This window comes from Erpetoichthys calabaricus, chromosome 6 (assembly GCF_900747795.2).
Source record: "Erpetoichthys calabaricus chromosome 6, fErpCal1.3, whole genome shotgun sequence".
Classification (NCBI taxonomy): Eukaryota; Metazoa; Chordata; class Cladistia; order Polypteriformes; family Polypteridae; genus Erpetoichthys; species Erpetoichthys calabaricus.
Genome location: NC_041399.2, coordinates 206,418,374 through 206,436,026, shown reverse-complemented (window position 1 = coordinate 206,436,026; position 17,653 = coordinate 206,418,374). Strand labels below are relative to the sequence as shown.

The 17,653-nt window shown below is 39.4% G+C and overlaps 2 protein-coding genes across 2 annotated transcripts in view; one reads left to right on the top strand and one right to left on the bottom strand.

Annotated features, from left to right (window-relative positions):
- LOC114653822 (aerolysin-like protein) overlaps positions 1-17,653 on the bottom strand; it is a 989,661-nt gene that overhangs the window by 854,851 nt on the left and 117,157 nt on the right. The window lies entirely within an intron of this gene.
- Positions 11,922-16,056, top strand: LOC127528388 (uncharacterized). The gene is made up of 2 exons (XM_051929008.1): positions 11,922-12,430; positions 15,468-16,056. Exons 1-2 carry the CDS (start codon positions 11,932-11,934, stop codon positions 15,968-15,970), a joined length of 1,002 nt encoding a protein of 333 aa, XP_051784968.1. The 5' UTR covers positions 11,922-11,931; the 3' UTR covers positions 15,971-16,056.

Here is a 17,653-nt window from a genome sequence, read left to right as displayed (position 1 = left end):
CAATCCCGGGCAGGGTGCCAGCCGACCGCAGGTGCTAAATATTAGGTGGCATATTACTAGATACAGAATCCGCGTTTGGATGAACTCGACGACTACTTTTATTATACAATCATGTGGTCAGCCATCACAAACACGACCACCCAAAGCTTAAGAAACACAGCACTTTACCGTATGATCATGTTGCTTCCGCATTTTGCTTTGTTATGTGTTTACATTTTTTTCATACTATTTTTGAAATTACTGAGTTACTGGAAGAACGCTTAACAAGTGGGGATCAATTTAGAGTGACGTCACGGAATTGGCGACTATAAAACACTACAGTATTCGTGGATTGAAACATTTCTGTTTTAGGTTGTCGAGGATCTGCGACTAAAACAAGTGTTTCAGGTAAGTGTGGGTGGGTGTGGGTTGGCGCGTGAGATACAGAGAAGGAAAAACAAAAAAGCACTTTATGTTTCTATATTTTAAACCACCCGAAATGGTAATCTTGCGAACCTTATAACACAAAGCGCTTAGTTCAACATTTGAGAATAATCTAAAACAAAAACAAAAGAGCTTATGACTGATGACTGCCGTCTCACAGGTCTGCGCCCAGACACTATACTGAATCTGGACGTTCTGCAGTTGCGTGCGTGTGGTTTGACTTTTCAAACTGAACCGAGACGAGTAAACATATACAGTTATAAACAGTCGTCCCGTCTGCGGCTGGCTCCTGATTCGTGTCCTATGCTGCTCAGTAAAGCTGTTTTGTTATAGTATAAGGAGGTTCGTTGAAAGAAAGTTTGAATACAATCGGCCATATACACTATTGAAAAATAAACTTCTGTGCAAAGAAGAAGAAGGAGAAAAAAATAATACAATCACTGAAAGCTTTTTTCCGGGCTGAAACCAACATCTCACTTCACACAGAATTCGCGCATATGAGCTCGGCTAATTTTAATACAATCATGAGGTCACCCATCATAAACACGTCCACCTATAGTTTAAGAAACAGAGTTTTAAAGCATTCTAACGAAAAAGCATGTATATCATTTTCTTTTAATTACTATAGTGGAATAACGCTCAACAAACAGGATTAATTTACAATGACGTCACCGAACTGGCGAGTATAGAACACCACAGTATTCGTGGACCTAAACATTTCTGTTTTATGTTGGTGATGCTCTGCGACTGAAACAAGTGTTTCAGCGGTGAGAGTGGCTGTGCAGGTGTGGGTGCGTGGATCGGTGGTGCGTGAGACGCAGAGACAGAGAGAGAGAGACAGAGAGAGAGAGAGAGAGAGACAGAGAGAGAGAGAGAGAGAGAGTGAGAGACAGAGAGACAGAGAGAGAGAGAGAGTACTTTGCGCTTTCATAATATTAAAAAATACGAAAAGGTATTCTTTTGAATCTTATAACACAGAGTGATTAGTTCAACATACCCGAGTATGTTCTATAGATATAAGGCTGTTCGGTGAATTAAAGTTTGACCATAAACGGCAAAGCACAATTAAAAGGTATCCCTAAAAGCTTCTTCCAGGCTGAAACTTACACAAAAGGAAAATGATCTCCCTGATGTTTTTAACCGTGCTAACATAATCTGAAGGGATGAAGTTAAAATAAATGCTGCAGCTGTTACAATAAGTCTGCCTTACCGGTATTCTCCGTTTAAGTCCGATTGCAGGTTGCGCTGCTTCCTTGATTTAGTGAGAGAGAGACCATTCACTGATTGCGTGTTCACTCAGACTTGAACGCGCAGTCTCTGAAAAGTTAACTGTCTTGAGCAAACCGGACGGGACTAAAATAACAAATGTCTTCGGGTAATAATTACTTTACCCCCACCTCCTGTGCACTTTTAAAAATGCTGTGTTTTAATGCCATTTTATGGTTCTTTTTTTGGGTTGTGTGGTTCCTCCTAGAAGTATTGCTTGACAGAGCGCCATTTCATTCTGGGAAGGGTTCTTTGCACGTGACATTGGTCGTGCTTTGAAAAACTTCCTAATATGTAGAAAAACCTAAAAGCTTTAAAGTATGGTAAGGTACATTGCAGGACACTATACAACAAGAAAATCAGAACTTAGCCTGTGTTACTGTATGCTCATTTTAAAAACAGAAACCCTCGTGTTTTTCACAAATATGTTGCCGTATATTTATGATTATTTACTGTAAGGAGCCTGTTATGGATCGAAATAAATAACGGTTCTTTCTGGAACCTTCATGCTCTGTGTACGAATTAAGGACAGAGCCGACTATACTTCCTTAGAAGACTGGCGTCCTTCAACATCTGCAATAAGATGCTGCAGATGTTCTATCAGACGGTTGTGGCGAGCGCCCTCTTCTACCCGGTGGTGTGCTGGGGAGGCAGCATAAAGAAGAGGGACACCTCACGCCTGGACAAACTGGTGAGGAAGGCAGGCTCTATTGTAGGCATGGAGCTGGACAGTTTAACATCTGTGGCAGAGCGACAGGCACTCAGCAAACTCCTGTCAATCATGGAGAATCCACTGCATCCACTGAACAGGATCATCTCCAGACAGAGGAGCAGCTTCAGCGACAGACTGCTGTCACCGTCCTGCTCCACTGACAGACTGAGGAGATCGTTCCTCCCCCACACTATATGACTCTTCAGTTCCACCCCGTAGGGGTAAACGTTAACATTATACAAAGTTATTGTCTGTCTGTATACCTGCATTGTTATCACTCTTTAATTTAATATTTTCTTTATCAGTATGCTGCTGCTGGATTATGTGAATTTCCCCTTTGGATTAATAAAGTATCTATCTATCTATCTATCTATCTATCTATCTATCTATCTATCTATCTATCTATCTATCTATCTATCTATCTATCTATCTATCTATCTATCTATCTATCTATCTATCTATCTATCTATCTATCTATCTCCTATGGCATCGCTCCGCTCTGACACTTTTATTTTTTAAGAGTGTGGCGTAAAACTAATCCCGTCCGATTTTTTAAATGATCCAAAAATGCTCACAGTACCCGAAGAGAAGCATGAGTCTTATCCCTGCTTTCCATTGGTATCCCAACTACAGAGTTTGCATAAAGTATGTTTTCATTTTTGGTTCATTGATGAATACTTTTAAGTGTTTAGCGTCAGACGTTTTAAATAATACAACATAGTTTTGATACTACAAGCATAGAAAGCCATGGAGGGAGGAAAAGAGTCCTTTGCACTCTTATGAATACTGCCTCTGAAATGGCACCTTATTGGGTTGTGTGGTATCTTGTAGAAACATTGCTTGACAAAGAACCATTTCATTCTAGGGTTCTTTGAATATGAAATTTGTTCTTTGAACTTTGATAAGTTTCCTAAAATGTAAACAAAGCAGAAATCTTTAACTAGATATTTAGGCATATTCCAACAGAACAGAAAAATAAATAAACAAATACCCATTGGTATTTCACAAATTTGGGCTTCAATTTTTTCAGTTTTTAAGGTCTAAATATTCTCAATTCTAATAGAAGAAAAATCAAAAACAACAGCGTATTCTTAATCGTTAACCTTGAAATAGTCTAAAATGATACCTGTAGCAAAGGACCACTTTATCTTTCGTATGTTCAGGACTTATAGTGTTCACTCCGGAGTGTCGATCAGGACACTGGAAAATGATGCAGAGAATTCCACACAGCAGCTTAGATTGAAATTGAACTCATTTATTTGGAGATATACACCTGTATTCGAATAGGTATAGGTGTATTTGTATGTGTGGTCTACAATAAAAAAGAATACATAAAACTTATTGATAAAGTACCCAAAGTCCACTAGATGGCAGTATTACTGAAATTAAGCACTATCTTACCGGCAGTATAGAATCCAAATCAACAACGTAATCAGTACATTTAAACGACTTTACATCTTAACATATAAAAACATAAAATACAAGTAAAATGCAAACGAACCCACCTCTGGTCATCAACGCACACTTATCTTAACTCGGTACACTGCTGATTCTTACTTATAACAAACAAATGTTTCTCTATGCGGAATTGGCTATTGCGGCACTCGGGCACCTTCTTCACTTTTTTAACATCCCATAATAGACACTCTCGTGCATACTGGGAAGTGCACCTTTAAATGTGATCCGTGTCTCTTTATAATTGATATCTCTCTAACAATATCCCACATGCTTACGTTTGAAATATGCCATTTTTAACCTTTTGGGTGTGGTTAGAGGGTTAGAACCACCAGTAAAGAATCAAATATTAAAAAAACATTTTCATGATCAGCAACCTGAAAATAGCATCTGAAGACACACCATATGCCTATATTATCAATCCCCATTTTTGATGCTTTATAAAAAGGAGTAATTTTGACCCATTATTACAGGATGAACATCAGAGGTCAGTTGATGTGCAGTGCACAATTTCAAGTTCTTCTGATCATTTTTGCTGAAGACACCATGTGCAAAATTCCCTCTTTAGCTGGGCAAAACCCGCCCCGTGGGACTGTTGCGCATGTGCAGCGTTTTTGTTCATCCGTTGTAACATGTTCACAGACTCCGCCTCCTTTTTTGTGTTTTATGCATTACCGACAAAGTAAGTTGTTCCCTTTCTTGCAGTGTTTAATGTAGTTCGTAGTTTAATAACATACATGCATACACACATATGCATGGGCGTCTATTAAAGTACTTGATGCAAACCTGAAAAGGGGTTCAAACTACACTCTAGTGTAGCTGCTGTTCTTTCTGACAAAAGAGTTAGGCCAGCAGGTGTACAATCAGCCCAGTAACGTAAAACTGTCCCTCACTCCTCACTCACACATTGGTTTAAGGATGCAATTTTGTTCTGCACAAAATATGGTCAAAAATAGTCTAAAAATGAGGGGTTTTCAGGTCTGGATGGCCAAAAATAGGGGAGGATCCCAAAAAGCCAAGCATCTTGCATAATTAGTCATCAAGACTGGTTGAATGACATGTCGCATGTGGGGTTTTTCTCATACTGGTGAGTCAGGAGGCAAAAAAAAAGTAATTTCAAACTGTGCATAAGTAATTCTTATGAATTCATTTAAAAGACACATACCCACAAAAAAAAATCACTTGTCAAAATCCCAAATTGAAGACACATTGCCTTTAGGTGTTTGTACTTAATAAGAGTTTGGTATTTAATAATTAAAGCCAAACACATTCTGGAAGGGGGTATTGTGAAGATGCGGGTTCGCTCCATGCTCCCATTCAGCTTCTGGGAGCTCTGAACCCGACACCGTCTGTAATGTCACTGATGAGCTAGGCAGTGAGGCTCAAACAGTATTAATTCACTACATTTATATAGCGCTTTTCTCAGTACTTAAAGCGCTATTCACATAAGGGGGGAACCAGGTAGCGAACCCACAATCTTCCACAGTCTCCTTACTGCAAAGCAGCAGCACTACCACTGCGCCACCTGAGAGGACAAAGCAAAGGGATGGTGTAAAAAGTGCTAAGTGCTTTTATTGATAATCAACAAACAAAAACAAAGTGTCCAAATTAAATAAAGTGCAGTGTATCAAAAATCTTTAAATAAATAATCCATTAAAACGAGTGAAAGGTGGAGGTTAAAAATCCAATAAATAGAAAAAATCCTTTAAAAAACAACGAGGTTAAAACAATGGCTGGAAGCTGTCCTTTTAAAATCAGCCCAGTGCCTTTCTACTGGTGACTCCCCTGCTTCTCCCATCCAGGCTATGCACCAGGGGAGCCACCCTACCTGCAGCTGACCTTCATTTTATATTGTGATCTGGAGGCTTCCTGATCCCTGGCTTCGGTTCAGCTCTCTCCAGACCGAGACTTGGGTTTCCCCAATGGCCAGGATGCTCTACGATGGGGAATCCACCTCCCAAGCCTCCCGACTCCCGCTGTCGTCCGCGGTGAGCCATCCTTCTTCCAGTCACTCCCGCTCCTCAAAATGCTCAGCGGGAGCGACCACAATTGACTGCCCTAGGTGTCGGCCAAACACCCCGCTAGGACTCACTGTCCAGCTGCCTGTGAGCCTGCGCTCGCTCGCACCGGCTATCCTCTCCCTGCTTCCTGCTTTCTTCTCCAACAACCTCCGTTTGTCTTTCCTTCTCTCTTTCTTCATTTTTAGCCGCCTCGCACTTCTATTTATTATGAGGACATGGATCAACTGTGGCAATCGGCAGCTCCCGGGAACAATTACTGATGCGGATGATTTCTTACCTGTGCACTTAAGCGAGGATTGCCCGCATCACAAACTCCCCTGGGAACCACTCGGCCACATACACTACACCCCTTCACTAAGCCGCAAGTGGGGCGATTATTTATTTTAAAAAGTGGCCTTTTTGACATGAATTGTGGACCCGCTAAACCACATGTACGCCAATAAAAAAAGGTTGGGAACCCCTGGCCTAGAGATATCACACAGCATATCATCCAATATTTGTCAAAGGTGTACCATAGTTATGTAGTTAAGCATTTACTTGAATTAATAGGTCTAATATTATCCAAAATCATGCTAGCAGTAACCAGGAATCCATGATCATGCTTTCCTGCGTAGTATCGGGTTTAACATTAATGGGGTCCCTGACCAGATTGTTTTTTTTTATATACTTTTCACATGACCTTTGGGGGTCAGAGCACAGGGCCAGCCATTGTACAGTGCCCTGAAGCAATTTTCAGGTTAAATGTTTTGCTCAAGAGCCCCACAGAGTAAGATCCATTCTGGCAGTAAAGGAATTTGAACCAGCCACCTTTTTTTCTTAGCTTAAAAAAGTCTGAGAGCCTTTGACGTAGTTTATGCCCAGATAATAATGAAACTCTGTGGTACTTGTTTATGTTCAGCATTTTGGCTCTCAAAAATGTTTTTTTTATAATTTAACCTCAAAAATGTTAATATTCTTACAACCACAACAGCATTTATTTATATAGCACATTTTCATAAAATATGTAGCTCAAAGAGCTTTACAAGATGACAAAATGAAAGATAGATAGTGTGATGGATGGCCGGCTAAATATTCTGGCCCTCACCCCCAGACCACCAGGTGGAGCTCTCCCGGCAGCATGGACGTTCCCCGAATTCCAGAAGGGCCTCATGGAGTTTGTAGTGTGTATGCACAGCCCTGCTGGATACCCTGGGGGCCACCAGGAGTTGCTGTAGGGAGGCTGCCGGACTCTTATGTGCCCTATAACCTGGAAGTACGTCCTGATCACATGAACAGGAGAACCGACGTGCTTCCAGGTTGAAGAAAGGACGTTTACCCTGACCCGGAAGTAATGAGGACTTCTGGATTGTTGGACAGGAACCACTTCCGGGTTAGGGGGTATAAAAGGACTCTGGGAAAGCCCAGACATTGATCTGAGCTGGGAGGAAGGGTGGCTAAGTGTCTGGGAGAGGAGGATTGTGTTTTGAGAGTATTATCGTTGATTAGTTACTGTATGAGTAGTGTGGAGTGTAGGGTACTTGGTGCACTGTATTATAATAAAATAAATAATAGTTATACTTTTACCTGCTGTTTGGCGTCGTACCTGAGGGTTCAAGGAAGCACTAGCGCTCCCTACTGTTACAATAGATAGATAGATAGATAGATAGATAGATAGATAGATAGATAGATAGATAGATAGATAGATAGATAGATAGATAGATAGATAGATAGATAGATAGATAGATGAGAAAAGTGCTATATAAATGTAATGAATTATTATTATTATTATAGATAGATAGATAGATAGATAGATAGATAGATAGATAGATAGATAGATAGATAGATAGATAGATAGATAGATAGATAGATAGATAGATAGATAGATAGATAGATAGATAGATAGATAGATAGATAGATAGATAGATAGATAGATAGATACTTTATTAATCACAAGGGGAAAGTTACAAGAAGAGAAAACAATTAAGATTAGGCAATAATATTAAAGAATAAATAACAACAAAACAAGGTAAGGTCAGATGGCACAGTAAAAAAAAAATCTGCAGGGGATCCAAGGCCAAAAGTCTGCTCAGCCCTCACTGGGCATTCTATGTAACATAAGTGTTCCATCAAACCTCTTAATTTTCAGGCTTCACATGGTAGGAATTGATGAATTTAGTTTCATGGACAGCTTGTAGCGGGGCCACATAGTGTTAAATGTCAGTACTGAGTGCGTCTTGTTTCATTGTCCCGTTTACTGTTTATGTGCATCAGTTAATGCCGTCCCCGTAAAGGGGGACAGATGATGGAAGGAGACCACAGCCGCAAACCTGGAAAATACCTGTTTACAATCAATCAATCCCAGCCGTCACAGGACTATATAAGCCAGCAGGAGGAGAAGGAAGGGGGAGGAGAGAAGGAGATTTTTTTTTTCACAATCACGACCACGAGCCAACTGTACCAGTTATTGTCCACATCGCGCATATCCATCCAGTTTGTTTTTCCATCTGCCGGATTTACTTCAAGGACCTCCCCACGAGAGACCCCGGGGTAGGACTTAATCACCCACCACACACACGAGGATTCACGGTGAGGCTGTTCCATTTTTTCCGGGGAGAATCAAACAACGCAATTTCACTAATTCAGTCAACCGCTTTCAGGACAGTTTCTTTATTACCGGACTCACGTTCTCATTCATTTTCAGTTTATCAGTCATTGTTGTTATTCGTGTTGTGTGTTTATTTGTTACAGGGACAAGGGAGGGTTTTTGTTGTGTATATATATATATTTGGTGGTGTCTTGTTATTGCTGGGGTGGAGGGATATTTATATTTATGTTTCTGTTTTTTGCATGTCATTTCACTTAATACATATAATCCGTTAAATTTTACATCCTGTTTTGTTTACTTATCTTTTCACCGTCGATTGTGGGGGAAAAGTTTAATTGGTTAGAAGTACGGCTTGATAATTAGATTATTTCTCAGTAAATCATCCAAGCTACAGGTCTTGGGAGTGTAGCTGCCGGCTGGGTAAAAGGGATCGGCCGTTACAAGCTGAGACACCCACCATCATTCCATCAACTCAGGGCCTGCAGGGTGTTTTGATCAGGTGGTGGTGGTGGTGCAGATCACCACCATGGAAGAACCAGATAAAAACAGCAGAGATATAATGGTGATGTGTACAAATTGAAAAATCCAAATTAAAATATTGAGTTTTTAGCAGTTTTTTTTAATGTTCCACAGTTTTATCCATTCATTCTCCAACCCACTATATCCTAACACAGGGTCACAAGGGGTCTGCTGGAGCCAATCCCAACTAGCATAGGGCGCAAGGCAGGAACCAATCCTGGGCAGGGCACCAACTCACCGCAGGAGACACACACCCCCCCACACCAGGCACACACTAGGGACAATTTGAGGATCGCCAATCCACCTAACCTGCCTGTCTTTGGACCATGGGATGAAACCGGAGCACCCAAAGGAAGCCCACACAGAGAACATTCAAACTCCATGCAGGGAGGACCTGGGAAGTGAACCCAGGTCTCCTTACTGTGAGGCAACAGCGCTATTACTGCACCACCGTGCTGCCCTCCACAGTTTTAGCCTGGTGAATTTCTATTGGTAAAACATTTTAGGTGCATAACGGCCAAAATCTGCCTCACAACTTCTTTTAACCCTTGCTCTTGGAATTATAAGCAGACCTCAGTTCATTCATTTGTAATTGAACATAATTGTGGTCTGAGTAAATGAAAGCATTCTGTAGCTACACAATAACACAAACTTGGAGTAACTTAAGCTCATGTGTAAAACTACAGCAAAAAAGTTTCTTACAGATTAATTATTGTTACATGCAGCCTGCAGACAGAACTAGATTAATAATTTTAACATTTTATTGTTTTTTTTAGTCTACACATCCAGGCATTCAGTGCAAATTTGTACTTGCTAATTTAACCAAAGATAAATGTCTTTCATAAGGGAGAAATTCAGGAGTTCCAAAGAAAAATCCTGCCTACTACACTCTCAAAATAAATGTGCCAGAGTGGTTCTTCAAAGCGATGCCATAGAGGAACCATTTTCAGTTCCTGTGAAAACCATCCATGTGAAGAAGAACCTTTATTTAGGTCCTGTGACGCCCCTTCTGTATATGTTCTAGGGGAGCAGCTATGGACATCTCGCTACCTCCCCCAGGACGCTTGGTGGCAGCCTCCCTGGCTGACGATGGTGCCTCAGTTTCCCGCAGGGTTTCCTGGGAGATGGAGTTCTCCACAACCCTGTGGGGAGCTGGGGTGTCCGCCAGGGGGTTCTGCATAAAGCCAGGAACCCACCTGGACATCTCTGCAGCCCCACCCGGAAGTGCAATTAGCCACAGGTGATCAAGCACCGGGAGCACTTCCGGGTGGGCTATGAAAAGGGCCAGCATCCACCACTCATGAGCTAGAATCGGGAGAAAGAGGACGAGGTTGCCAGGGAGGAGTGGTGGTGCCAAGGTTAGGTTAGGTTAGGTTAGGTTTCTTTATTTAGTTATGTTTACACAGGAAAACATGAAATTTGCCTTCTCAGTTGCATCTAATAACAGGTAACAGACAGAATGAAATAAAACAGACAAATAGAAATAAGAAAGGTTAAGGTAAGGCAGTTAGATAAAACATATTTATACCAAAAAAAAAAAAAAAAAGGTAGCAGGATATATATCAAAACCTTAAACATTATCTCCGATATTTCTTATTGAAAAGTCATATGGCACTAGGAAGAAAGGAGTTTCTGGAGCAATTTGTGTGGGTTTTCAAAGCAACTATCCTTCCTGATTTACTGAAGTTTAGTTCTACATGTAATGGATGTCTGTCATCAGTTGAGATGATTTCCAGTTTCTTTAGCATTGCCCTCTGACACACACTAGTCAAATCATCTACATCAGCCCCAATAACTTTAGCTGCATACTTCGTAATCTGCTGGAGCTTTTTTGAGTTTTGGTTTGTCAGACTATTAAACCAGGCAATGAAACTGAAAGTGATCACGGACTGGATCATACTATGATAGAAGGACAACATGAGGTCCTTGTCTACTTGAAATAGTTTGAGTTTATGGAGGATTAAAAAGCGCTGGTTGCATTTAGAAAATAATTTTTTTGTATTTGTATTCCAGTTAAGATTGTTATCTAGGTAAGTTCCTAAGTATTTATATTCATTCACTATTTCTACCTCCTCTCCCAGAACTACAATAGGTGAACATACAGATTTCTGTCTCTTAAAATCAAATATCATTTCTTTGGTCTTTGTTACATTCAGAGTGAGAGAGTTTTTATTGCACCAGTTTACCATACAGTCCACTTGATTTAGATAGTGGCTTTCATCCTCCCCAGATATGCATCCTATGATCATGGTGTCATCCGCATACTTAATAATGGAGCAGTGGTCATTGTTCTGTCTCAGGTCACTTGTGTACACAGTAAACAGTAATGGTGATAAGACACACCCCTGTGGACTTCCTGTGTTTGAATGAAGAGCTTTTGAAAAAGTGTCCTGAACTTTAACTGTCTGTGAACGATTTAAAAGAAAGTTCTGAATCCATAGTGTGATAAAGGTGGGAGAAGAGAAAGGATTGTTGTTGTGTGGAAAGAGTGCTTTTGGGACTGTGTATTGCCTGTGGGTCACGGGGAAGACGTGCGCCCATGGGTGAAGAAGAAAATAAAAAGTCCTTGTTTTATACGTGTCTCTGTGTCCTTCTGTGCTGGGTCAGGCGCCTGTATAGCGCCTTTTCTACAGTCCATAACCTGCTCCAATTATAACCATGAATAGATTTATAAAACTCTCTTGGGTTCCCGATTTTGAAAGGACTCTTTCTGCATACAATAACGCAGACCAAGTTCAGGTTTTCTTGATTTGTTGTATCCTGCTAGATCTATACATTGCAGATTTATGTTTTCTGTACATCTTTGAAACTTTTCAAAGTTCTGAGAATACATTTCATATGCAGAGAACCCTTATTACAATAAAATTGTTCTTTGTCAAACAATGGTTCTAAACTAATCCAAACAAATGTGATAAATGAATTGTTGCTTTTTCTATTGCAGTAAACAAATAATGGCTGTCGTTGAGCAGAGTGAAGAATACAAAAGGAAATTTGTGACCGAAGTAATTGAATTCCTGAACGACGGTATTAGCACAACTGTGCAGCTTGCAAGAGATATGCAAGCAGTTGACCTAAACAACATGGAAAATGACGCCTGGAAAATTAGAAAATCCATTCTGGAGGCCAAAGAAAGTCTTTCACAGGCCGAAGATTCTGCAAAGTGTCAACTCACAAAAGTTGATGACAAATGCCTAAGCCTTACTTGTGATAAGAATCAACTAGAAACTGAGGAAAAGGACAAAAAGGATCAATTATTTGCAGTGCAGAAGAACCTGGAACATTCTGAAGAGATGCTAAGAGTTTCAAGAGATAGTCTCGATCAGGCAAACAAAAATCTGTTATCTGCCGAGGCAAATGTTGAAAATGCCATGCAGCAAGCAAGAGAAGAGGAAACTAAAAGAAATATTGGCATCGGATTATTGTTTATACCAATTATTGGTCCTATCATTGGTAAGTATCTCAAATTTTCAAACAGTGGGTCTACTTGCACATTTTGATGTAAGAAGTGCCATTAAACAATTTAAAGACAAGAATGCAAGATGAAAAAGTTTGTAAAGTACACTCCAGCCTCTAGCCATTCCTGATGTCTGATATTTCTCTAGTGCCATATCTCATGATTGGCAATGGCCTAAAATTTATTTTTGGTTAAGTTTATTTCTCTCATGTGGGGTGTTCAATTATGTAATTTCTAATATTTGTTTTGAGTCCTGCTTTGCATTTTCAGTGGTTCTTGAGCATATTTCTAACATCCATTCATCTTCTAGTCAACTGGTTATTAAGAGTTTCATGCATCCCTGAACTTGTGAATGCAAGGCACAAATAAAGTCTGATTGGGGTGCCAATCTATCTCAGGGCTGTTATTTTCCTATAGGTACTTTTCTAATTTAATTTCTTACTATAGTTTCCGTAATTTTGCATGGTGCAGAAGTAAAAATTATTGATCTGTAATTATCAAGATCCATTTTGTCTCCTGTCCTGAAGAATTAATTCCAATTTGCAACTTTCAAGTACTTCTTCTTTGTCAAGTAACTGCACAAATATGCCTAATAATGGTTTAAAAATGACATCTACAAATTGTATTAGAAGAAATTAAAAATTTCCATCAGGTTTTGTTAGTTTTCAATGTATTGATGGCTTAAAGCATATTTGACTCTTATATTTTAAAACCTATGAAGTTGGAGTTTGTTTTTACGTGTGTATGTGGCACTCCATATGTTTCTTCCTTTACAAATACATGTGAGAAATATTCATTTAGTTCATTTGCTATTTCCTTCTCCTTTTGAGTGGTTTCTCCTTTTGTGGCCCTGAAGTTTCTTAAATACTTTCTTCTAGTCTTTTTACTAGAATGTGTTCTATAATCATTATTTTCTTTTTGAGAAAATAATGTCCATTAGAACACATGTTACATACCATATACAAAGGCCTTAATAAATGAGAGATTGCCAGTAGGGAAAATACATATAAACGCCATTTCAACAGGTGAAATTTTCATCAAAGAGTTTTCTTTCTAGTCATCCACATCGAGAGGTTTACTTACCTCGGCAGTGACATTTATGTCTCTGGTGACTCTTCCTATGAAGTCAGTAGACAGATTGGGAGAGCATGGAGGGGGGTCATGAGGTTGCTGGGAAGGGGTGTGTGGCGCACTCAATATCTTTGCAGGCAGATAGACAGTCATTTCTGATGAGTGGGATTGGACTATATCTATTTCTGGGGGTTTGCCAAACAGGATCCTGATCTGTTTTGTTGTGTGGTGGGCACGGGAACACACTGTACAAATGCATGTTACCCAACCTGATCTGATCTGAGAATCTAGTGGCAAATCATCAGTATCTTTGTTTCTCAAATCAAAATAAAAACTCAAAAGTAAATGGTGAAAAACTGAAGGAAGTGGGTAATTGCAATGTTACAAATATTTTCTTTAAAGTTACAGCATGAATACAACATTCTAGTAAGACCCCTTTTGCCAGAGGGGGTGATCAAGACAGTAACATTATGAGGAAGGTTGTGCAGGTGGTTTAATGCACTTTTTTCACAGTTTTGTACAAAATAAAATTAACAGTAGTTTAGACATGCTCTAGTAAATAACAATTGTTGGAATCAGTTATTAATATTATTGTGTCTTGAGAAACATTTTGGATGTTTAAGCTTAGGAGTTTCTTGGGAACCTTGAAGGTAAATTCTAGTTTCTCAAATATAAAATTTTAGTATATTTTTTGCAGAAAGGATTGGGGTCATCAACACAGGGGAGTAGTCATTTTTACAACCCCTAATTTGTAACAAATCCCTGCAGAACGGTTGCTTTGTCATTGTGTTGTGTTTGTTGAACGGAAGTATTTTATGTGGAAAAGGTAATTGTGTGTTTGGATTATCTTGAAATCAAAAATTCTGTGACAAGGGTATTTGGGCGCAGGTTCTCTTCTTAAGTTGTAGGTAATGCTATTGTTATTACAATGTGGTTTTGAATGTCAGTCAGTCAGTCATTTTCTAACCTGCTTAGTCCTGAACAGGATCATGGGTGAGGTGAGGGTGCTGGAGTCTATCCCATGATAGGTGAGGGTGCTGGAGTCTATCCTATGTATTGATGACTTGAAGCATATTTGACTCTTATATTTTAAATCCTATGAACTTGGAGTTTGTTTTTACATGTGTATGTGGCACTCCATATGTTTCTTCCTTTACAAATACTTGTGAGAAATATTCGTTTAGTTCATTTGCTATTTCCTTCTCCTTTTGAGTGGTTTCTCCTCTTGTGGCCCTGAAGTTTCTTAAATACTTTCTTCTAGTCTTTTTAATTTGTAACAAATCCCTGCAGAATGGTTGCTTTGTCATTGTGTTGTGTTTGTTGAATGGAAGTATTTTATGTGGAAAATATAATTGTGTGTTTTATTATCTTGAACTCAAAAATTCTGTGACAAGGGTATTTGGGCGCAGGTTCTCTTCTTAAGTTGTAGGTAATGCTATTGTTATTACAATGTGGTTTTGAATGTCAGTCAGTCAGTCATTTTCTAACCTTCTTAGTCCTGAACAGGATCATGGGTGAGGTGAGGGTGCTGGAGTCTATCCCAGCCAGCATAGTGGGCAAGGCAGGAACAAACCCTGAACAGGACATCAGTCCATTATAGGGTGAACACAGACAGACACACTCCTCATCCACACACTAGGGCCACTTTAGGATCACCAATCCATCTAACCTGTATGTCTTTGGATTGTGGGAGGAAACCAGATTACCCGAAGGAAACACACGCTGACACAGGGAGAACATGCAAACTTCACGCAGGGAGGAGCCTTGTCTCATTGTGAGGCAGCAGTACTACCCCTGCATCACTGTCTCACCCAGGCTTTGAATGTGTCACATCGAATGTCTGATATATATACAGTATCCTGTTGTTTTCCTGCAACACAAGATGCTCAAGTATATTTATCTTATGTAATTCCTTTTTTTTGTAGTGAAGTTTAACTTTATTTGTCCACTCTTATTTTGCAGGAGGAACAATGATTGGTGTTTGTCAGAAGGCCATGGAAGATGCCCAGTATGCTGCCAGAGTCGCACAAGAAAATGTAGACAGTTGGAGAACAAACGTCAATACCAATGAAAGAGAAATCTGTGATTTCACACATGAAGTAAACACCCAGAGAAATAATATTGAATCAATCAACAGACGCTTGCAGGAAATTTCCACCAAATTAGAGAATCTGTCTCAAATGCGGCAAGGGATGGCTGAGATTCAGAAGAAGTTGAAGGATGCCACCTTCTTCTTGACCACACTGGCAGGAAAAATGCAGGCAGCAGAGGTGCAAACCAGGATCGTCATTTTCTTTGATCCATTAATTAACATTATAGATGACATCTCCCAGTATCTGTTCAAGCAAAAGTACCTGGAGCTCTTCCAGAATAATGTTGAGCCAATGATCAAGCATCTGAAAGAGGAGAACGCCCGCCTTAGGGAGATCTCTGACTTTGTCAGTGATTCTATTCAGTTTTTTTAAGCAAGCAAACATTAATTAAATGTTAAGCATGTTGCATTTTTTAAATCTGTGTTGAAAGTGCAGCTATAAAACAAAATAAATGTATTACAAACCTACAATGTAGACTTCTTATTTCAAAACCCAATCACTTTCATTTCACTCAGCTCTTCATGCACTGAAACCCTAAAGCACAGGTGTCAAACTCCAGGCCTGGAGGACCACAGTGGTTGCAGGTTTTCATTCTAACCTTTTTCATAATAAGTGACCAGTTTTCACTGCTAATTAACTTCTTTTCTTTAGCCCTGTTTTAAGGATTCAGTCCCCTGAATTGATTCTTTTCTTCATTAAATGACAGCCAAACATAAATTAGATGTGAAACGAGCCAACAGATTATCAATTAAACTGGGGATTCAAACTCCAACCAATTTCACTCAAAAAAGTTTCTTAATGAGATGCTGATTCTTGTTGTTAATTGAACCCGTCATTTAATTCCATGACTTGTTGCTGCTCTCATTCTGCCACAGCAGACATTTCCAAAACTGTTGATTGTGTGTTTTACTAAGACCTTCACCTTCTTTAATTTCAGCTATTGTGTGATGGGCACAGGTTAGCTGGTCATGTGGCTGCTGTTTTGTGTCTCATTATTGTTTGGCTGCTAATTAAGGACAAAGAAACAAGGGGTCCGAGTCACATCAATTAAAACAAAGGCAAAAGAAGTTAATTAGCAGCAGAAACCGATCACTAATTAAGGAGATGGTTAGAATGAAAACCTGCACCCACTGCGGCCCTCTGGGACTGGAGTTCGACACCCCTGCCCTAAATGAAGGCTGTAATGTCTAAACACTGTATTTTTTCTTTTTTCCCCATGCATCATCTATATATGAGGCTTTTATATTGCACTGTGCTAGCAGTAATGAAGTCCTTTCTTTGGTTCTAATAGTATAACTTTGTGAATTTCCCATTGGGATTAATAAAGTATCTATCTATCTATCTATCTATCTATCTATCTATCTATCTATCTATCTATCTATCTATCTATCTATCTATCTATCTATCTATCTATCTATCTATCTATCTATCTATCTATCTATCTATCTATCTATCTAACACAAGTTGCTGAGCAATATCTTTACAAGAGTGTTACATCTTGTTAATTTGTGTCCATTCTGCTTCCAAAAGAAGTTGCTGGGCGTAAGAAAAATAAGAGGCTTGGGATGTAAGTTGTGGAGAAAAGTCAGAGATCTGCAAAACCACACTTAGGGTCATGTAATAATGGAATGAAATTCTCTAAGGTTTGATGTCAGGTCTGATATTCAAATGCTATAAAGCCAATGACTAGATATTATTTGTCCCCAGAAGAAAATTTACACTTTTATAAAAGCCAAATATTTTATTTTGACAGCCCCATACTTCCCCTTTCATCTCCCCGCAATACGCATCAATATTTCTAAAAAGAAAGAAAACATTTGATCTTAGATAAAGATTTAAAGAGCCGTCATGATGAGGCATTATAAACAACATTTATTTATATAGCACATTTTCATACAAATAATTTAGTTCAAAGTGCTTTACATGATGAAGAAAAGAGAAATAAAAGTAAGAATTAAAATAAGACAACATAGAGTAAGAGTAAGGTCCGATGGTGTCTGCGTGGGTTTCCTCCGGGTGCTCCGGTTTCCTCCCACAGTCCAAAGACATGCAGGC